The sequence below is a fragment of the Podarcis vaucheri genome, assembly GCF_965113315.1.
Source record: "Podarcis vaucheri genome assembly, chromosome: 17".
In the NCBI taxonomy this organism is placed as follows: Eukaryota; Metazoa; Chordata; class Lepidosauria; order Squamata; family Lacertidae; genus Podarcis; species Podarcis vaucheri.
Genome location: NC_138755.1, coordinates 26,992,279 through 27,015,326, shown reverse-complemented (window position 1 = coordinate 27,015,326; position 23,048 = coordinate 26,992,279). Strand labels below are relative to the sequence as shown.

At 44.4% G+C, this 23,048-nt stretch overlaps 2 protein-coding genes across 2 annotated transcripts; both read right to left on the bottom strand.

The window, feature by feature from the left end:
• Positions 1-1,635: 1,635 nt before the first annotated feature.
• On the bottom strand, positions 1,636-10,518 carry GNG10 (G protein subunit gamma 10). The gene is made up of 3 exons (XM_082205312.1): positions 10,336-10,518; positions 4,495-4,626; positions 1,636-2,674 (listed from the first exon to the last, which is right to left on the bottom strand). Exons 1-2 carry the CDS (start codon positions 10,414-10,416, stop codon positions 4,501-4,503), a joined length of 207 nt encoding a protein of 68 aa, XP_082061438.1. The 5' UTR covers positions 10,417-10,518; the 3' UTR covers positions 1,636-2,674; positions 4,495-4,500.
• A 3,654-nt stretch (positions 10,519-14,172) lies between these two features.
• DNAJC25 (DnaJ heat shock protein family (Hsp40) member C25) lies at positions 14,173-19,597 on the bottom strand. The gene is made up of 4 exons (XM_082205101.1): positions 19,202-19,597; positions 16,967-17,119; positions 16,076-16,546; positions 14,173-14,474 (listed from the first exon to the last, which is right to left on the bottom strand). Exons 1-4 carry the CDS (start codon positions 19,541-19,543, stop codon positions 14,352-14,354), a joined length of 1,089 nt encoding a protein of 362 aa, XP_082061227.1. The 5' UTR covers positions 19,544-19,597; the 3' UTR covers positions 14,173-14,351.
• Positions 19,598-23,048: the final 3,451 nt, after the last annotated feature.

Here is a 23,048-nt window from a genome sequence, read left to right as displayed (position 1 = left end):
AGCCAATTTTCCATTCCCACAGATTTGGCAGGGTTCTTTTGCTGATCTGAGGAATTTGCTATTTCAGAGTTAAGACATACCAAATATAATCATAACCAGCCACAGGGCGGGAATGTTTCAGCTTTCTTTCTTTCACAGTTTAAGAAACATTCCTGCTCCTTTTCCTTGAGTTCACCCTTATTATGCACATATCAGAATTGTAGTCCAAACCTATAAAAAGTACAGTACATGAAGGGGGGAAAGGTTTAAAATATTGATATAAAAAACAGCTTAGGGGTTGGTACAGTTTTAAAAAATGACAAGCATTTTTAGAGTTTAAGTTTCTCATTTTGACTCATCCTCTAAACAGATCCTGCAACTTACTTTCAAAAAGGAACCACAAAACAAAAACTGGCTTTCTCTACTGTTTGAATTGCAGCAATGTTATATAATTCAGCAATGTTTTTAAAACCGCATAATTAGTACTTCTTTATTTGAAATACAGGGAAAAAAGAGAATGTCATGTGTGAGGAGAGAACAAAAATAGTTTTTTGAGAGATTTTAGATGCCCATAAGGGTTTTTTATCTTAAACATATTATGAAGGAATGCTGTGACTCAAACTGTTTCCTGGTATTTGCTGAGGTTGTCTTCCGTTCCTCACCCAGTAGAACTGCCTTCCACTTTTTTCATCCCCGTAAATCATAGGAAGGAATTATTTTTCAGCCTGGTGGACCAAATCCTTATCTCCACCAGCCCTGTGGGCCAAGTGTAGCAGGTTGGCAACAGTGCCTTTTGAAGTTTCCAAGTGGAAACACATTTCAAAAGTGCTGTCTCTTAGCCCCAATCATCTGACCACACCTTTACTTGCCTTCCACCTGACATCACATCAGATGCAGGCCAGGTAGGTGTGGTTTGAGAAAAGCAGCCTTGCAGGTCAAAGCAATGTAAGGCAGCTATCTTGGGTGACCAGTTTTGGATGACTTGAAGGGTTGCAGAAACAGGTCGGACCAGGGACAACTACTGGGAAAATCACTTGTACAGGTCTCACTGAAATATTATTGTGTGGCGATGCACATGGTACAAAAATCCAAACTCGGTTGTTGGCATGTAATGCTTTCGGATGATTGACCGATACTGGAAATCAAAAGGAATACCACCTTCGGAAGGTGATGAAGCAGGCCACTTGCAAATAGTCATTTGCTGACACCATTAGGATAAGAAAGAATTGGATTTTATGATTTGTTCCACTTTGAAGCTGAATAATCTTTTAACAGGAGAGATTTTAACATACACACTCAGGAGTATGATTAAATTTCTCCTGGGTTTAGGGGCATCCAGGGGACCAGCTTTGGATTCAAACCATTTCCTGGGACACTTCCACCCATCCCCTTTTTGATGGTGTTGGAAGAGGGAGACGCCAGCAAAGGATCGCCCTCTCCAATGTCAGAGCTGTTTCTCTGACGTTTGGAGGGTAAATCTTATGCAAGGACACCCTGCCTGGGCTATAGTTGAGAAATAAGCAATCTTATGCGCACTTTCCGAATTCCTTCAGTGGATATCAGATTTATTTTACACTGAAAACTCCCCCATCAAAAATATTTCTGTTTGTTACCCAAAATGCTTCCTCTTTCCATACAACAGAGTGTCCCAAATAGTTAGGGAAAGAAATTTTTATTTAAGCTTCTAATATATTAATACAAACGAGGGTGTGTAAACAGAATATTCTTTTTTAAAAAAGTAAACAGTCTGTGTGTGTGTAAAAGTGCTCAATAAACAAAAATCAAAGGCACCCCACCCCAAAAACACATTTGTACAGGTCCCAATAATGTTGCAAGCCTTGAAAAAGTGACCTATAGAAGTGTTTATGTAGTGTAGTGTAGTCTTCTTGTCTGTAATTACCTGCCGAGTTACAGTTTAGACATTTCAAAGAAACAGTTTTCTGTAGAAGCACAATAAAAACTAAAGACACACTAAACCTAGTATGGGGGATTTTGGGAATTCTATCTATGTGGCAGATGGAACCAGCTATTTCTGTATTCTCAATGCTTTCAGGAATAGCAAAAGAGCAATGTTTTATAAATAATATTTCTTTCCATACTGGATAGATGGGCACTCTCACTAAAATGGGTTCACTCCTGCCAAAATTTAGAACTTTCAAGTCTCCAATTTCAAAAAGGAAGTTAAGAATGTTATTGAACATGTCCCGTTGAAATTAATGGGAAATGGAGCCTGATCCTATGCATATTTACCCAACAGGAAGTCCAAATGAGGTGAATATGCACAGCATTGCTGCGTTAAAAGGATTTACCTTTGGCTGGGTCATGCCTAGTGAACATTTTTATCAGAAAACGCAAAGCGGCTACTAAGGAGGTACCTAGTGAGTGTCTCATTCAGGCACAACAACAGAGCAAGAAGTCATTTGGTAATTTTCTTTTCCAGAATGTAAACATCTCAGGGGAGTAAGTGTAGAAAAGAAGCTGATTCAATTACAAAAGGAAAGCCTCTTCCTTAAAAAAACGCTTTACACAAGTATTAGTAAAAGATCTAGTCAGTTACAAAGATAGTCAAGCAGACTAATAAATATCTAAAGATACTGTTTTGGCCACACAGAAGTAAGGGCATAGACATGTTTGTTGAAAAGAAGGCTGCCAGGATTTCCTCTCACGTCTGAAGAGAACTTTTCAATAACCTTCCCTGCAATATAGGAGGGGGAAAAGCTTTATCAAAGGGTTGTCTTCCTCTTCACAAGTTAATCATAGAAGTAAGAATCCTATCACTACAACAGACAAAAGTTTGTGCCCATGAAACAGCATGCAAAGCACCTGTCTGCCCACAGAGACTCACACTGCTCCACCCATGATATCCCTGATCATTTTATTTAAACATAATTTGTATGCTATTTAATTTTTAAAAAACCCTCTTAAGTGGTAAACAAGGACAATCACATATTAAAAACAAGCATTAAAAGCAAGCTAACATGACATTTCAAAACAGATAAAATCAGCAAGGTTAAAGCTGTTATACATAGTAAAATCGCATTCTAAAATTAGATGCATAAAATATTTTTGGCAGGTGCCAAAAACCACAGCAAAGGTGCCTGCCTATTATAAATGGGCAGAGAATTCAGGGGCTGCCACACTGAAGGGTTTCTAAGTGACTGAGTGGGGCTGGGCTGCTCAGTGTCAGGGATGGAGAGTATACTTTGCTCTCCATAAGACAGGATCCCCAACTGCAGTGGTTTACTCTCCCTGCATCCTGCCCCTGTTATATGAGCAAAAGGGAATCGGCCAAAGTTGGGAGAAATTAATAGTGCACTCACACACTCAGGGATGTCAGTGGGAAGACTCTAAAACCTGTTGCCTTCCCCTACTGACAAGCCTCTGAAGATCAAGCTGAGTCCTGCCTGCATCATCCCATCTTGGATTGAAGTCCAAGGATTCTTCCTTGCGATCTGCTTATTTGCAAGGAGATTATATGATGTTGGCTACTTAATGAGCATTGAAGTCCAGTCTTTTGTGGATGTAGGTTTGTTGCACAGCAGCTCCAAACCAGCTTTAATTGTGCAACGTGAATTTGCTGCTATGTGACTGAAACCAACCTGAAAAAAGTGGCCACCTGGCAGCGCCCACGGGTTCTTAAAACTTGCTGAAGTCTAAGATTCTGAACCAAGCTGGAATTAAATTGTTCGTCTCAAATTGAATCCAGTGCCCCTACCGGTAGATACCATTTTTATTCTCTACAATTTTACTTGGTAAGAGTTACATACATCAAGCCCTACACACTCTCAAGGAAAAGGTAAGATGATAAACTCATTTCCAGACTGTACTGCTTTGGACTGCAGAGGAGAGCTGCTCTACAATGACACTATTCAATGCATATTTTTTTAAAAAACCCAAACTACCATGTTATGGGGGAAATGATAATTTCCTATATGTAGGGAATTGTTTTGTATGGAGGAGCAAGTCATTTTATGAGCTTCCACCTGCTCTCTGAAATGGTACCTTTTAAAAAACAGGTTTTCTTCCTCATTCGAGAACGGCACACTTGGTTGCACAACTCGGGAATAAAACACTACCCTAATGTAGATTCTAATGATATGGTTTATGCCAAAGGGGTGTGTGGCTCCTGAGATTTTAATTTTTCTTCTTTGATCAGCAACTGCTTGTGCCAAATGGTTTATGTAACTCAAAAAGTATTTTGCATTGGTGTCTGTAACTTTAAAGGTATTTTGCAGCATGGGCATGGCCAGGGGGAGGGGGCGCAGCTGCCCCTCCCAGATCAAGTAAAACAATAGAAATATTTAACTAACTGACCAATCACATCAGTTCTGCCCCGCTCCCCCACAAAAATCCTGGCTACGCCCATGTTTTGCAGTGCAGCAATTTGGGTGTGCCTGCTATTTTAGGAAACAGAAGCCCCCAAACTTGTCTATTTAGTTTCATGTCCTCCAGAGTTCATTAGATCCTGCCCTGTTCTCTCAAGAGAGATGCAAGCTTCTGCAAGGATCACCATACCTGTCTTCAGAGCAACGCACAGGACCTGGGCTCTCGAAATGGGTTGCTTCCCGCAGGAACGCCCACAAGCAAGGCATCTTTGCAAGCATTCTGCATACAGTACTGCTGAAGCTCTGCAGCTGCCTGAGAGACCTGGAAGAGAGAAAAACACAGGAGAACGTAACAGAGGGTTCTTTTTTAGAAGTTGCCGTGACATTGTTTCACTGCAAATGGAAGATGCAAAACCTGAATGTCATTCACGGAAACTGAAAGGCAATAGGTTTGAGGCGTTATTTCCTTGTACACCATGTAATAATTACCTGCGGATTTTATTGCTGCAGAACATAATGACAGTTATTTAGATAGATGCTTAGGACTAGTTAAAAAATGAAGGCTAAGTAAGTTTGTCTGTTTATTCCTGGCAGGGCTCCTGCAGCTTGAACAGCTGCGAGACCATCGAATGCATGTGGAGCCCTGCCATTCATATAGTTTAGCACCCTGTTTCCAACAGAGGTCAGCCAGATGGCTCCACGAAGTACAGAAAGAGGGTATGAAGGCAATAGCCCTCCCTGTTCTCCCCAGGACCTAACAGTCAGAGGTATACAGAGATATTGAATTTAGCTTTTGTGCCTAATAGCTTCTGACAAGAGTTGAGGTTTGCAATAAAAAATGCAACCACTCCATTTTATTCCGCCTCCGTGTTTTTCATCTCCCCTGCCAAACAGCCAGTCAACATTCCGCGGCCACTGAGCATGCTCAGTCTTCACGGGTTTCTCTTACATGCCCCGCCCCCAACCTTCTGCAAACGTCAGGATTTACCCAAGCCTGTTGATACCTCCCCTCTTTTGCACCAGTGGTGCTTCTTTTGGCTACAATAAGCAACGGCACCTGCAGCCTGAGTGCTGGGAATGGAAAGAATGACAAAAATATCCAACCAGAATTGGTCTAACAATGTCATTGGCTATAAAAGCTAAAGGAGAACTCTGGGAATTCTGTTTGGGACATACAAAGCCTGTTCATATTGGATTTGGGATGCTTCCAATGCCCGTGGTATAAAAAGGCATTGCAATTTTATAGTCTTTGCTTATTTTTATGCATATTGTATTTTAGGTTGGTTTTATTCTTGTTTTATTTCTGCTTTAATCATTATTTTTAAAAGCTGCGTTGAGTTCAGCTTTTGAAAAAAGTGACTACCGTAATAAATGAAATAGCATTTACTTTTTCACACATATTCTGGTCTTCATCGGAGGAGCACCAAGCGAGATAAGGAACACCACTAAATCCTACCTTAGTGCTGTAGTTTCCAGAACATTGCCCCATTAAGGGTAGGAGCTGTAGCTTTTTACGAGGACAAAAGACAAGCCTTAACTGTGTTAGCTTGGGAGCAGGTGGCAAAGTCCCTGGAGCACGCTGAAAATAAATTAATAACCCTCAAGCTCTGTCTGAATCTCTTAGCAGATAGCTGCATTTTAGCTGCAAAAAGGTTAGCAGAAGGAGAGTGTGTGGTGTGCTCCACTGATTAGCAAATTATTTTACTGCTTTGTACCTGGCTGAACTTTGCGCAGGTATTGGAGGAAATTAAATTTTAATACAAGGCAAATGTAAAGCTTTGGAAAATTGTGGTAGGGAAAAATCCTCCCCTCCCTTCTATTCCCACACCTTGAATTCGTTTTATATGAAAATAGTTGAATAGGTGTTTTTCCAAAAATAAAAATAAACCAATAGCACAAGAAATGAGCATGTCTCATTGCATCCAGCTTTTCTGCAGGGAGAGCTTGCTTTTATAGTCAAATGCCTGTGTGGACTCACATCAGAATTCATAGAGATCTTCTGTGTTATTTACATCGCAATCTATGTCGTTCTGTTTCCTCGTGAGCTACAGTGACATGGCGCATACCCTCCATCGCCCAAATTCTTCCTAAAGTGAGAGTTAACCTGTAATAAAATCTCATTCCACAGAACAGCAAGAAGTACACTGTTCATTAAATTGTAGTGGTACTTTGGTTTAAGAACAGCCCTGTTTACGAATTATGCGGTTTACGAACTCCGCAAAAGCATAAGTAGTGTTCCGGTTTGCAAACTTTACCTCGGTCTAAGAACGGAATCCGAACGGTGGAAGGGCACCAGCGGCGGGAGGCCTCATTAGGGAAAGCGTGCCTTAGTTTAAGAACAGTTTCGGTTTAAGAATGGACTTGCGGAACAGATTAAGTTCATAAACCGAGGTACCACTGTATTTCTTATTTCATCGTTATCTACACAGCAGCCCTGGTGTACTTGGGATCCCTACAGGGATCATGAGCACAGGGAGGTCTCGGCCCCACGGAGCTCGCCATCTGAAGTTTGACAGTTGGGAAGGAGAAACAGAAACAAGGGGACGGATGGCAGAGGCGAGATGGGATTGTGCTTGTGAGTCAACCAATGAATATTTCATGTTAATGAACTATATATAAATGATTAATAATAATAAAAGACAACTACATCCTCCTGCTGACTACTACAACCTAGTTGTGCAGATACAGGCAGTTCCACTTTCCCAGCGGCCTATTCAAAAGCAAATGACCGCCTTATTCTACATCATCCTGCCAGGCCAAATCAAAGCTGAGTTTGTGACATCTCAGCATCCCCGGGGCACAAAAACCTCTGAGTGGAAGGTGCATTTATTAATAAGTCGGCAAAACACACAGATTACAGCAGCACTTCCATGCCAACTTGTGCCTGCAGAAATAAGAGGCTGGGCCCAGCATTCATTGTGCACCATGAATAGCATGGGTGAGCAGCTAAATATATCACTGACAATAGTTCAAGCTAAACATAGGAAAGCTGCCTTATGCAAGCGACTCCTCACTCATGCGGGAGTTACATTCCGGCACCCCATGTGCATAAATGAAAATCGCGTTAAGTGGGGAGACCCTCTCTGCTGCTCTTTCTCCAAAATGCTACTCTCCAAAAATCAAAAATGCTGTACCAAAAATACCTACAACTGGAATTGAAGTTCTGGGACTGGCAGGAGGCTGGAGGAGGAGCAGGAAGGCAGCAGCTGCTGCGCTACCACACACATCAGCTGTTTGGTGGGGAGGCTGAGCAGCCTAAACAAAGCCCTGCTGCGCCTCCAGTCTCTTTTCCGTCGATCGTGCACAAGTGTGTATGCGGGAGGGATGCCTGTACGAAGTTAGACCATTGGTTTTTCTAGCTCACTATTGTCAGTGTCCTTCAACCTTGAGTCTCCAGAATTGTTGGACCACAACTCCCATCATCCCCTGCTAGCCTAGCCAATGGTCAGAGATGATGGGATGTGTAGTCCAAAAAACACTTGGGGGACCCAAGGTTGACTGGCCAGTGGCTCTCCAGGGTTTCAGACAAGGGGCATTCTTAGCACTTCCTCAGAATCTCTTTAGAGCTTGTTTACGTGTTAACAGAGCATTTAAAAGTGGTTTTGCCTTCCTGTTTTCCTCACGCCAAGAGAAATTAAAATCAGAAATCAAAATGGAGGTATAAGCAGTACAAAATAAGTGTCATGCATCAACTCCATTTGGATTGTCTCTTTTAAAGCTTCAAAACCCAAATGTGCTACTGTTCGTATCCCCATTTTATCCATTTCTCTGAAAAAAGTACAGATTTTTGAAACTATCTGGAGCAGAGTACCCTCTTTTGAAGTACCGTGTGACTGAACGTTCTATGAATTCAATGGGACTTACTCCTGAAACACCCAGAGGGCAAAAACTGCTGTGCTGATTTACCTAGGAGTAAGTCCCATTGTATGCAGAGGCTGGTGAAGGCTGATGTGTAAGGCTCAGCACTGTAGGCAAAACTTAACAAACATACAGCTGCTTTCGAGATTTCTGGGATCTGCTGCTAAAAAGTAAACTTTGCAGAAGGCAGAAGTAAATAAAGCACCAGAATGCCATCAAATTCCTAATCAAATGGAGGATCATTCCCACAAAGTCCACTACCCTGTCTCACCTTGATACATAACTCGGAATTGACTCTCTACCTCCTGTTTTATTCAAATAAATAATGTGTTTGAAAACTTAGGCATGTCTACTTGGAAGTAAACCTCCCTGAGGGGCCAATGTCCCTTTGTATAGCAAAAGAACTCACCTCTCTCTGAGACCCCGAAGAGCTGTTGCAAACTAACAGCAGGAAACATTGGGGCTAATGTTTGTGTGACCCAGTAGTATCAACCATGTTTGACAGGACTAAAAACTAAGGGTACAACTCTGAACAGGACTGAAAACCTACCAGCTATGTGTTGGAGAACCCTGGTGAATTTAGTAAACATATACGCAGCCTAAACAAGCCTTTCAGGATCTGGTACCTTTCAGATGTTTTTGATTACAATTCCCATCAGTTCCAACTAGCATATCCAATGGCCAGGCATGATGGGAACTGGAGTCCAAAATATCTGAAAGGCACCACACTGGGAAGGCTGAAGTCTTCTCTTTTTAGATGCTGCTGAGAAAGAGAGAGTGCTTTTCAGAGTTCAATTAGATTTACAGAAATTGGTTAATATTACCAAGCAAACTGCAAGGCTAGGATTTTGCTCCTAGCTGTCATTATCCTCTCTTTGAATCAATTTTGTGTCACTGATGTGCTCCCATCCAACTTGACACAGTCTATTCCTTTGTCCTGTTTTATTATCAGTTTTGAAAAGTTTGCTTTCTGGTTTTTGTTCTTGTAATTCCATGGGAGAACTGGTCTAATAAAAGCTCTCTGAGCCTGTGAAAGTATCCACTCAAGAGGGCATTTACACAAAGGCCATTCCTGTTGACAAAACACTGCGAGCCTCTTCTGTGATTGCAAATTAGGGGGCGCCACATCTCATTCCTACTATCCACAGTGCGCCTCTTTGGGAACAAAGGCGTATTTCAAATAGCGGAGCCAGAGTGGCAGCCAAAAGAATTAGCAACCAGGCAAAAGCCTTAAGCTCAGCTGCTGCCAGAAATGAAAAGTATAACTCTAAACCTCCTTAAATGCTACAAAATTTATGAGATGGTCTAGAATGGGCTTCAGTCGCACATTCTCTCAAACATATGATCGCAAGGGTTGCCGAAGATTAAACCATTTTTATCTGTCAATTTTCAGCATTTCCCACAAATATTCTGTGCCCCGAGGATTTCACAAAATATAAGATTTAAATGCAATGGCCACAACCAATTAAATAGTTCAGTACAAAACTACAGTAGAACACTGACAGCTGTTCGTTCAAAGCAATAAAACACTGATAAACAGTCAGATAATTAACAGTGCGCTAAAAAGACATCAAAAGTTTCCATGTGCCCAACGCATACCAGCAAGTTAATTAGCAATATCCAGTACAAATAAACACCAGCGTTAGATCCACGTTTAGCAATCTGGCAATTCATAGTAGGAAAACTAACCAAGATACCTCGCCCATTTATTTATTTTTAAACTAGCAGCAAGAGAGGAAAATAAAAAACGCTACGGAAACAAAAACCCTTGGAAGCAAGCCGAGGGAGGCCTAACTCTTATCAGTTAAGGACGCCAAATAAAGCCCCATTTTTGTCAGATGAGACCCCCCCCCCCCCCGTCTGGCTCTGAACGAGCCAGCGAACGGCCTCTCGCCCAGCGCTGCAAAAGCCAGCTGCGAAAGTGCGCGTTTTGTTGCAGGCCGAGGAAGATGCCCCTGCCCCTCTGTGCAATCGGAAAAGGACACAAAGCTTCCCGATCCCCCGACGGCCTGACTTGTGATTCAGCTCCTCTAGGAAGGAGCGGCGATGGGAGAGCGACCTCTCCTCCCTCCACTATACCGAGGACAAAGGACGCCTCGGGGTCTGGAGAGCAAATGGAGCCGCCGCGCGTCCGGCTCTCAGGACGCCAGCTAAGCAGCTCTGCTCTGCTCACCCGGATCCTCTCCACGCCGGCCTCCAGTTTCAGCTGCTCCACCAGGCGCTGCATGCTGCTGAGGCTGGAGTTGGAAGACATGCTGGCGGCGAGGAAGACGCGAGCGCTCGGGGTCTCTCTGGCGCGCGGCGCCCGACTTCCCTTGCAGTGCCAGCGCCGGCCGAAGCTGCGCTCCCGACGCACCAACCGGGCGCCGAGGGGGAGGAAGCAGCGCCCAGGCAGGCTCCCCCCACCCGGGGTTGCGCCTCCCGGGCCCGGATGGAAGGCGAGCGCAGCCGCTTGGCTCTTGGAGAGGAACGCCTGGGGGTCCGCTAGCGTATAGTGTACTACTACTACTACTACTACTACTACTAATTTATTATTATTTAATAATAATTTATTATTTTTATTTATTTATTTATTTAATAGGTTATACAATAACCTATTAAACACTAAAAGTTTCCCTAAACTGGGCTGCCTTTAGATGTCTTCTAAAAGTTTGGTAGTTATTTTTCTCTTTGACATCTGCTGGAAGGGCGTTCCACAGGGCGGGCGCCACTACCGAGAAGGCCCTCTGCCTGGTTCCCTGTAACTTGGCTTCTCACAGGGAGGGAACTGCCAGAAGGCCCTCGGCGCTGGATCTCAGTGTTCGGGCTGAACGATGGGGGTGGAGACGCTCCTTCAGGTATACTGGACCGAGGCCGTTTAGGGCTTTAAAGGTCAGCACCAACACTTTGAATTGTGCTCAGAAACGTACTGGGAGCCAAGGTAGGTCTTTCAAGACCGGTGTTATATGGTCTCGGCGGCTGCTCCCAGTCACCAGTCTAGCTGCCGCATTCTGGATTAGTTGTAGTTTCCGGGTCACCTTCAAAAGAGCGCATAGATAACCATAACATGCACCACTCTGGTGAGACAGTCCGCGGACAGGTAGGGTCTCAGCCTGTGTACCAGATGGAGCTGATAAACAGCTGCCCTGGACAAAGAATTGACCTGACTTACAGACCCGCCAGGGCACGAGTCTAAATTGCACACACAAAGCAGGTTGAAGATTGAGAGGGCTGCCCTTGAAACCCAACCCGCGTTCCTTCGTCCCAGGAGTTTTGGGGGAGTAGAGCAACCAACTTGGCTAAAACATTGGGTGGGTGGATGTCACGGGCGTAGGCAGGATTTTTGTTGGGGGGGGCAGAATTGACTTGATCCATCAGTTAGTTAAGTATTTCTATTGTTTTACTTGCTTTAGGGGGCAGCTGCCGTGTCAGGTAAGCGCCCCCCCCCCCGCCCCACATCATCGATCACAAGATGCAAAACAGACATACCATATGAATGGCAATGCCCATAGGAGCATAGGCATAGCCAGGATTTTTGTCAGGGGCCCCCCAAAAGTTGTTCACCTTTTTTGTCGGAGATGGCAGGTAAAATTCCCTCCCAAAAGAGGATATTGCAGGGGGCAGGCTTTTGCTGGGAGACAGAATCTTAGCATTATTTCTTAATGCTTTTCAGTAATTTTTGAGGATTTAGGGAGGGCAGCTGCCTCCCTGCCCCACCCTTGGCTACGGCATGCATAGGAGCCAGCTCTTAGTTGCCTAGTGGCCCCTCAAATAAAATATCTGAGTGGGCCAGACTCCCCAAAGTTGATGAGCATTGCCATTCAAATGGTGTGCGTGGGCCACATCTTGTGATCTACTGTGCAGGGTGGGGCTTACCTGGCCCCTTCCCAATATTTTATTCAATCCCAGGCAATGCTCATCAACTTTGGTGGGGCCAGCCCTCTCAAATATTTTATTGCGTGGGTGAAGGGACCTCGGCCCCTAGGAGTTGACTTGTATGTTGGGGAGAAATGTAAACCTGCTGTCTCAAAGATGTTGGAGAGTAGGGACTTGGGGCATGGGTGACCTTACAAAGGTGTGGGTTTCTGGCATTTGTAGAACCTGAGAGATGAGGTAAAAGGTACTGGCACTCTTTTTTCCAGTTCTGATGTGAGAAACCAGCCCCCTTTCATTGTTTTGACCCCACCCTCCCAAAAATTACTGTAAACTCCCATGGGGGAGGTTCTTCCCATATGAGCACGGCAATGTGCATGAAACCCAAATCCCACTGGGGTTACTCACTAGGGAGTAGGCTCCTTTGAAAGCGATGACTTTGTCTGCACCAGAACAAAATGTGGATTTGCTTTGGCCTGTCTTGCCATTAATAATTCACATGGCACCCTCACCATCCCAGTCCAGGACTTTCCCCTTTTCTCCTTTGGTTTACAGCTCACAAGCTATGGGTCTGAAAGACACTACCCTGCCCAAAGCAACAGGACCGAGGGAGGTGCAAATCCTCCCATTTGTACTAAGCAATGGTTTGCCTTGATGTTACGTGCAAACCAGCTCGCAGGGAGCATTTTTCCAGCAGAGATTTTTGGAAAAGACCATCCAAACTAAACCAATTCCTTCTCAAACTACTTAGGCTAGGGGATACTCTCAGGTGCAAACACACAATGCAATCACTGGAGTTGCAGCAAGCTGCTTCAGGAGATAAAGCTCTTTAGAATGTGATCTCTGCAGGCAAGAGTGCTTTAATCTCCCACTCTCATCCCTAAGCACCACAGTGCAAGACTTCTCTGCTTGCTCCCATTCTGTGCGCTAAGGACCACAGCGCTAAGACCAGAGGTAATGCTGCTTGCCTGCTTTCTAAAGAGGCATTTCTTGCCATGCCACCACTGGCAAATGTGTGGGCTGAAATGCTGTTTAAGGGAACAGACAAGCAGCTTTATCTCGGATATTAGCACTGCGGTCCTAGCACTAAGAACAGGAGGTGAAAGAACCCTCTGCTGTTTAGAGATCCTCTCAAAAGGGAAGCCAAAGGAAAAGGCCCTGTTTGCAGCCAGCAACTCACGCCAGCGCTAACAGGGATACGCGGAATGCCGATAGTTTTTATCTGCATTGTGTACATGGCACTATGCGAGTGTGCATGCTGTTTATGTGGTGCATGTGCAATTCGTTTGTAGTCTGTGTACAAGTGCATGCACAGGCATACATTAGCCATCTCCAACACTGACATGCGGCTGTCGTTGGTGGGGTGCAGTGCCCATCAGTGTGGTTCTTGGATTGATATAAAACTTAGCCAGCCTGGTGTTCACTGTACACACCCTTTCTGGAGCTTTTTATAAGGGGATTTTGACTACTACAGCGGCAGGGAGGCCTGCTGAAAGGTGTACAGTGGTGCCTCGCAAGACGAAAAGAATCCGTTCTGTGATTCTCTTCGTCTAGCGGTTTTTTCGTCTTGTGAAGCAAGCCCATTGACGGATTAGCGCTATTAGCGGCTTTTAGTGGCTTATCTGCTGATCGGATCAGCTGATAAGCGGCTTAGCGGCTTAGCAAAAGGGGGGGAAAGGAAAAAAAAAAACCAGCAGGAACTCGCAAGACATTGTCGTCTTGCGAAGCAAGCCCATAGGAGATTCGTTTTGCGAAGCACCTCCAAAACGGAAAACCCTTTCGTCTAGCGGGTTTTCCGTCTTGCAAGGCATTCGTCTTGCGGGGCACCACTGTATTTCTATTGCTTCATCAGCACTGGAAATTCATCTGTGCCACCTCAAACTGGCAACCACATGAACCTGCTAGAAGGCTACGATCTTTCAACTTCTTATCATACAAGAACGATTGAAGCCTTGTGACAGCCTCCAACTTTGAGCTTTGGGGCTGTACAAAAGAAAGGCAAAACAACATGGGCATGGCTTAGATGGCTGATTTGGCTCCTGCAGCCAAATAGCCCACCTACGTACCTGTTGCATTATCACACTTACATGAAGACTCTTGAGATCCATGTCAGGCTTGTTTTTAATTCATCATTTGAGTGAACCATGGAGCAAAACAATTAAGACTGATTAGCAGATTTCCTTTTATTTTATAAAAATCATAAAATTGTACTAGTTTTCTGCCTGATTACTTCCTGAGTTTCAGAACATTGCTGAGACACAGCAGTTAAACTCTGAACTTTTTAGGTATGAATTTTTCTTGCCAATCATCACTGGACCGTATAAGTTACAGCAAGTGTCAATCATCAATAAAAGTCAGTCTTCCGGGTCCTTCATTTCTCATCCACCGCCTGTATCTTTTCCATCGAGGGTCCGATGCCATTTTTTTCTTCAGTTCTTCCTCTTGCTCTTGTTTGTAAAGCTAAAAGAGAAGGAAAAATTTAACTGAAAGCAACATCAATCTTCACTGTGCTTTAGCAACACAGATTCTTTGACAGTTTCACTGTGGACAGGCCAGTCCCAAAATGCAATTCCCCAATTTGACATTCAAATGGAGCACTGGATTGCATAAAAGTAGTTGATCCTAAAAGTTATGTGCTTGGGGGATACACTGAAAATGTGCCATAGCGGGCTAAAGAGCTAGATACCATGCAGGTGGGTAATTTTTTTAAAAAAATACAGCTTTAAACCTTAATAGTCACATTTGAGTCAATGCTAATCCCACTCACGAGTAGACACAATGAAATTAATTAACCTAAGTTAGATATGTCCATTGACTTCAATGGCTCTACTGAGCAGGACTAGCATTTGGGATCTATTTTCAAAGTACATTACCAATACTTAAGGTGACACATTAACGGAGTATCAATTAATATTCAAATTGATATTAGTTGAAATATTTACAAACTCACGCTCTGTAGAATGAAGCCAATGTTTTCCCACTTCTGCTCTCTACATAGCACATGAGGCACAATGGGTTGTAATGGACCTTAGTTGTGCCTATTAATTCCAATGCTTCTGCTATGAGCAGATACAGATTGGATACAATCTAATACTGCTTGTATGGCACTGAAAGGGACAAGGCTGGTGACAGCTCTCTCAGTAGACTGGAAATGCCACACTGCACCAAGACTTCTATTGCCAGTATGTTGGGGTTTTTTAAAATGGCGCTAGAACAACCAATATTGACAGCTCTACCTGCTTTAACACAGACAATTATTGTGTTGTGGAAGATAAAATGGTTCTTCTCCTTCAGCGGAACTTCTAAGCTGATTTACTGCTGGGTTCCCTCCTGATCCTAGAAGTAGGATAAGGTTCTCTGAGAGCATGTATTCAGAAGAGCGTTCTGTGACTGCTTCTCACTGGGCCTTCTCCATCTCTCGGTCTGTGCAGCATCCTCTCTAAGGAACCTCATTTCTGGCACTCCTCTGAGATTCAGAAGACAAATTAAGGTCTCCATTTTACAAAGACTACACCATCTGCTGAAAATTAAATCTGAGCAGTGTTTTCCTGATGATAGGCTTGTTAACTGTAGTTTACTGCATTGTGTTTTGCTTTTGTGTGTTGTGACTTGCTGTGCTGCTTTACTGATTTGTACTGTAAGATGACTTGAGTAGCACATTTTTAGACAGGCATTTTTTTAAAAAAACAACAATGCCACTCAGCCTCTAATAAAGGGACATAACGAAGAAGTTCATTTGAACACTGAAGTGAACCATCTACTGTGTTAGCACACTGCCCATGAGTCTTAAAGAAGCATGCTACTTATGCAACAGCCCAACCTATAAATAAAGGTTGGGGAAGACCTACAAAGACAGTAAGTTTGGACCACCGTAATAGGAAATACCTGGTGTATTTTAGCTGCGTATGGGACACTGATCACTGCTTGTGACCCCAAGTGCATGAACCAACACTATGGAACTGCAAAAGCAAGAGCTTCACTTAGGGGTGGTATAAACATAATTTAAGAAGTCAGGACATGTTAGGTTCTTTTTCCACTTCCTGTGTGCCAACACCGCTCACCTCATAGTTCTCTCTTATCCAGAGCTGTCGTTCAAGAAAAGTCTCTTTCTGGTGATCTTCCAAAGTGTCAAACTGAGACTGTGACATTTTCATGTACTTGCGTATAATATACAACTTCTCTTCTTCCCCATACTCTTGTCCTTTGATGTTGAAACAATAAATCCACCAACAATACCATCCTATGTACTTGCACAGATAAAAAGGTGTTAAAAGGATTTGGAATAAGAGTATGTCATATATTTGGGGCTTCTGATAACCACCCTTGATATCTATTTTGTTTTTTATTACATCTTTGATTATTTCCTCCTCCTCCTTGCGGATTTCTTCCTTGGACCGCCTGTTCTTGCCCTTTTCTTTGGCTCTGTTTAGTAGCCCTTGTTGCCTGGCAATCTCCATGGCTTGTATACGATATTTTGGCATGGTTGCTAGGTAGTTGATAGCTTCATTGTAGCTACTCCACCAGCTGAAGAACTAAAATATAAAATGGTAAGCAATATTAGCCTTAGAGAATAAGCAAATTACCTTTCCCTGTGGTACTCAGACTATATCTATAGGATGTACTATATCAAACTTGTTATATTGTTTTCTTTATTTGCATAGCTTTGCATTCACAATCACTCTTTTTTTAAAATCCCCTTTCCATGTATTGTGCCCAAAAATCTTAGGGAAAACTGATGTGATATTTTTAATATGTTCCTTATTTTGCAGGTAATAAGTTCAGGCCAGTCACCTCCTTTGCTGGCATAATACAGAGAGCAGACAGCACTTGATCAATTGCCTTTTACACAAAGGGAAAACATATGTAAGAAACCAGCCACATTACATTTCGTCTTTCATTATTTTCCAGGTCAGATGGTAACAATGGAACAGTTTGGAGACAAAGATATTTACCTGAAAAACAGAGATGGCACAGACGGTGACTAGAATCACGATTCTGACATCTACCTTGGGTGCCAATCTTCTACTATAATAGTGATAGTAATGGCTGTAATACTCCTCAGGATGATCCAACATATAATCATAATCCTTACGAGTTTCTTCATCCTGCAAACGATGATTGGCAGGTTTTCATTTGGAAATATCCCATATGTCAATGAACAAAAACAACCACCATCCGCTCAGTTTAAGGAACTGCTTTTGGTTGTATTTATGGCAATTATCTCTAGTTGAACAGTACTCTTAAATTTTCAAACATAAAATGATCAATAGTATTTACACAACAGGAGTAAAATAGCAAAAAGTAAAGGTGTTTATGCTTTATGCTTCTGAAGCAATACACTTGACTACTGACAAGCTATTCTTCTCAGTTATAAGCAAACATTAAACTAATAACTGAAGCTAGTTAGGCATGGCATACTTGCTGTGTTACAACCTTGGTTTAATGGGCCAGTTTCTTTTCTCTCTCTGACATACACAAACACCATGCATATTATACAGCACAATAATATATTGGTGTATGCATATAAACTGCAAACCCTGTTTTCACACACAAACACCCCCCCCATGGAATTATATTAGTTATATTTTATCTGCACAATCGGAATGAAGTTCTGGAAGCAAACTGCTTTTTCTGTGCAGCCTGAGCAGGAGCAGTCTCCATTAAGAAAAAGAGGTCAGAATAGGCCAATATATATGAGGACTGACCCTGAATCAAGTTCTTAACCAACCTCAAGGTTGTCATCTGAACTAGACAAATGATTAACTCAGAATCAATCGCAGTTGGTCCATCGTTTGAAAAATTACTTTAGAGCCGTCTTGCCCCAAAATGGCAACTAGACATTCTGTTTTGGCGACTGCAACCTTGGTTTAAGGGGCCATTTGGCACCTAGCTTATATATCTGAGTTACTAACACTGTCTAGAAGTGTGTTGTGGAGGGAGGACACCCCACGAAGGCAGACCCTCCAAGTGTCCCTATTTTCCAGGGACAGTCCTGGATTTACAGAAGCCATCCAGATTTCTAATTTGATCCTGGAATGTCCCGCTTTCCCTTAGGATGTCCCTCTTTTCATCATCATCATAATATAATAATAATTTATTATTTATACCCCGCCCATCTGGCTGAGTTTCCCCAGCCACTCTGGTTAGCTTCCAGTCAAGTGTTAAAAACAATACAGCATTAAATATTAAAAACTTCCCTAAACAGATGTCTTTTAAAGAGAAGATAGCTGCTTAATAATGTTGAAGCGTATGGAGTAATGCAACCCCTGAGCCAATGAGATAAGTAACTATACAACTTTTAGAAGACCTCTGAAGGCTGCCCTATATAGGGAAGTTCTTTAATGTTCCATTATGTTTCTAGATATATATTGGAAGCCGCCCAGAGTGTCTGGGGCAACCCAGTCAGATGGACAGGGGTATAAATACTAAAAAAAATATGATGGAATAGGACAATGTCCCTTATTTCCATTGCAGAAATGTTGGCGGTTGTGGCGTTAACAGATCCAGAGCCTTCTTAAGGCAGCCCTGTATAGGGAAGTTTTCTTCAATGCTTAATGTTTCATGTTGTTTTAATATTATGTTTTTATATACAGAGCTGAAAGCTGCCCTGTATGGGGATGTTTTTTCAACGTTTAATGTTTCATTATGTTTTTATATTATGCTTTTACATACAGGACTGAAGGCATCCCTGTATGGGGAAGTTTTCTTCCATGTTTAATGTTTCATTATGCTTTAATATTATGTTTTTATATACAGGACTGAAAGCAGCCCTGTATGGGGAAGTTTTTCCAGTGCTTAATGTTTATATATTATGCTTTTACATACAGGACCTGTATGGGGAAGTCTTTTCAATGTTTTATTATGTATATACAGTATATATTATATACTGTATACTGGAAGCCATATGGAATAGGAGGACACCCCTATTTGCACGACAGAGAAATGCTGAGAGGGGGATGCGAAGGGGGGCCCTTGTTCAGAGCCCTCCCGGCGCCAGCCGCTCCTGTCACCCTCCTCCCCGCAGCTGCTCCTTCTCCTCAAGGGAGCCAGGGAGGTGGGTGCTGTTGGGAGAAACTGAGCCTGGGTGCGTGGGGGGGAGGAGGAGGGTGCGGACGGCGCGTGTCTTACCGGAGGGGTCCGGCCGGGGCGGGCGGAGGGAGGGGGCGGCCCCGGCCCCGCTCTCTCACCTTGAGGGTCTCGTAGGCGGTGGCGATGAGCAGGAACTTCTCCTGGGCGGCCTCTGCTCCTTTGCCGTCTGGGTCGGGCTCCCGCGGCCGGCGGTCCGGGTGGTAGCGGAGGGCCAGCTGCCGGTAAGCCCGGGCCACTTCAGCCTTGCTGGCATCCCGGCTCACGCCCAGCACGTCGTAGCAGACCAGCTTCCCGCAGTAGAGACCTTCCACCAGGGCCTCCGCCGGCCGGGGGAAAAGGCACAGGGCGGAGACCCACACGAGGAGGAGGAGGAGCGGCGGCGGCGGCGGCGGAGGCCGCAGCCCCTCCGGAACCCCCGGAGCCGGCCGCGCCCACGCCATGCCCGTAGCCAAGGGCGACCGCTCGCCGCGGGAGGGGCCTCGCGCGCAACGCCGCCACGCCGACGACGACGCTTACGCTGCAGCCGCCTCGCGAGCTCCCTCGCGCCGCTCTCGGCCGCGGGAGGGGCGGGGCTAGAACACATGGACGCGTGGACAGAAAGCGAGGGCGATGACTGGGTGGGCCGGGAAAGCAGGAGGAGCAAGGCGGGCACCATACGTTACCCTGCCGTCTAACGTCAGGCACAGAGAGAGAACGGGAGGGGAGGTCGGGACTGGAAGAGGAGCGGCCAATCACAAGGAGCTTGGGGAGGGGAGGGAATAGGAAGGCGGGAGGGTTTTCTTGTTCACGTCAGTCATTGTATATTGGAAAGGGAGCGGCCAATCAAAGCGAGAATAGGGGTGGGGAATGGGGAGCTGGGAGGGTTTTCTGTTCACGTCAGTCATTGTATATTGGAAAAGGGGCGGCCAATCAAAACGAGAATAGGGGTGGGGAATGGGGAGCCGGGAGGGTTTTCTGGTCACGTCAGTCATTGTATATTGGAAAGGGAGCGGCCAATCAAAGCGAAAATAGGGGTGGGGGTGGGGAGCCGGGAGGGTTTTCTGTTCACGTCAATCAGGAAGAGAGGGGAGGGACAGCAGCGGTCGGGATTGGAAAGGGAGCGGGCCAATCCACAGGAGGCGGGGAAATAGGGAGGCCGGAAGGTCGAGACGTGGCGCGGCACGCAAAGTGGGTGGGCGAGGGAGACGTCGACATAAGGGACGTGCACGACGACGGAGAGGGCCAATGAGAGAGGAGGGTGGGCGGGGTTGGAGGGGAAACACCAAAAAGGGGAGGGAGGAGCTTGAAGGGGGGGCGAACCGAGTACTGTACGTGTATTCTAAGCGACTCGGCTGCGGGTTTCTCGTTTCTCCGCCCTTTATATTTTATTAAATTTCCACACATTTCACATATACATCCCAATATATAATTGATTTTTTTTGTCGACTTCCCACCCCATTTTCTAGGGGTTCACCCCTTTCTGCACCCTATCTTCTCTCTCTTACAGTGCTTTTTTAAATAGAAAAATAGGTGCAGGTGCTCACCATAAAATTACAGTAAGTGCAACACTTTTTAACACAAAAAAGAGGGGCAGGTTCTGTGTACCCTGGAGTACCCGCTGAAAAGAGCACCGCTCTCTTATGACAATAAAGTAATAATCACTAATTCATTCTGTTGCTCATAGTTCAAATCTTGCTTGCGAATGCCTCATACTATAATATTTCTTTATATAGTCCAAAAAAGGCTCCCATAAAACAATCATCATTAGGCTCTCTTATTTTAGCTGTTAACTTTGCTGGTTCAGCATAGTTAGGGTTTCTAATTTCTTAATAGGCGATGCATGTGACTTTAGATCACTCTCAGTCAATTAATTTGCAATAAAATGGCTCTTCCTATCACTCTGGATTCTGACGTGGTTGCTTGATGGCCTCTGGTCCAAATAACAACAACTACTACTACTATTTTTATTTCTATACCACCCTTCATCCAAGGATCACAGGGCGGTTTACAATATAAAAAAACCAAAATACATTTTAGAAGTTTCACACTCTCTCTCCCCACTTGTTACACACTGTATATTTAAAGCCCGCCCCCCAATAACAATGCTGGGAACTAGTTTAACCTGCACAGGTCAGTGTTAAAAAGGCTGGAGGATGAGTAAGAGAAGACACTTTTTTCAAGACTCTGCTGCACCACAACTCCCAAAAACGCTTGCTGTGTTGTGTGAACAGAGAAACCCAGTGGGATGGAAAATACAGCCTAGTCAGAGCTAGAGACAAACTGCCATTGCAAGAGACAGGCTCTGCAGAGGGCAGGAAGACCCCCAGGAGAGCACATAGGCAGAGGCAGGTTAGGGTTGCCATATGTCCAGAATTTCCTGGACATGTCTGGGATCCAAATGGCGAAATTAGCGTTCGGGGGGGATTTTGAAAAATTGGTAAAATGTCCAGGGTTTTGCCAACAGAACCAGGAAGTATACGTTTGAGTATGTATTCTTTGTGGTGCAGCACCACTTTTGCTTGTATTTATTTTTTATTCATGACCAATGGCTAGTATAATAAAGTTATTTGGATTTGGAGTATCAAATTGGATTTGGAATATCACCCTTTGGGGGCAAATTCCCCCCAAAAGCTCTCTTCCCCCCAAAATGCATTTTGAGTGAACCGCCGCAAAAGCATGGGGCTGGGAAAGTAGCCCAACCTGGAGGGCCACCAAATACATGGTACAGGTCAGGTGGAAGCTCAACACCAACGCTGGTAGTAACATGTGCAGACCGTGCACAGCAGTTGGTGCCAGGGGGGCTCTCAGCACTGCAAGGGTGGCACAGATGGATGAGAAGGGAATGAAGGGAGTGTACAGCAACAGCAGAACGCCATGGCAACATTGAGTACCTGGGTGGTGGGATGGGGGCCAGCTGAAGGCAACATGTGTGAAGCTCAGGGACATGGAAGGGGGGATATAGGCATGGGGAGAAGCAACAGAGGCACATTGGCGTGGGCAGCATCATGGTCTGAAGAGCTCCATGACCTCCTAATCTGGCCACAGAGGGTCCTGCCAATCAATATGCACAATCATGACCAAGTACCACGGCAGCACCATGTTTTGGACCACCACTTTTACCACCTCTGCATTTATTCCTATGGAGAAAAACCATGAAACAGTGGGAGAAAAACTTAATCTGTATTCCTGTTGAGTACCCTACTGAGTGAGATCCTACAGGTGCGTGCATGCATTGCACAGTATGTTTTAGCGTGCAGAGCGCATGGAGTTACACTGTGCTCTAGCCAGGAGTCTCTTGAAATAGGGAAGACCTTCCTATGCATGTACGCACACACAAACAATAATAATAATAATAATGGGCATTTTAGGAGCATGGAATAATTCGCACACCCTGGTTTCACATTCACAGCCCATTTCCTTCATTTAAGTGTCTTGAAAATGTTGGTTAAAAATGCCATCTTTCAGTACCCTGACAGCATCATGCCCTCCAACATTTCTCTGATGAAAATAGAGCCATATAATAATAATATTTATATCCCACCCATCTGACTGGGTTGCCCCAGCCACTCTGGGAGGCTTCCAACATATATAAAAACTATAATAAAACATTAAACATTAAAGAACTTCCCTAATACAGGGCCGCCTTCAGATGTCTTCTAAAGCTTGTACTGTATGTTTACTTATCTCCTCTGCTTGAGTGTCACATAACCTTCCAACATTTCTCTGATGAAAATAGGGATGCCCTAAGGAAAAGTGGGACATTCCGGCATCAAATCAGGACGGCTTTTGTAAATCCAGGTCTGTCCCTGGAAAATAGGGACACTTAGGGGGTGGCTCTAGGATTTACAGGAGGTTTACTTAAGTCTCCATCTGGGAATTTCTAAAACAATGAGCCACGTCGCTCAAAGACCTTTCGAGGCAGAAACAATCCCGACTGCTACAATCACCTTCCGCAGATAGGGGGAG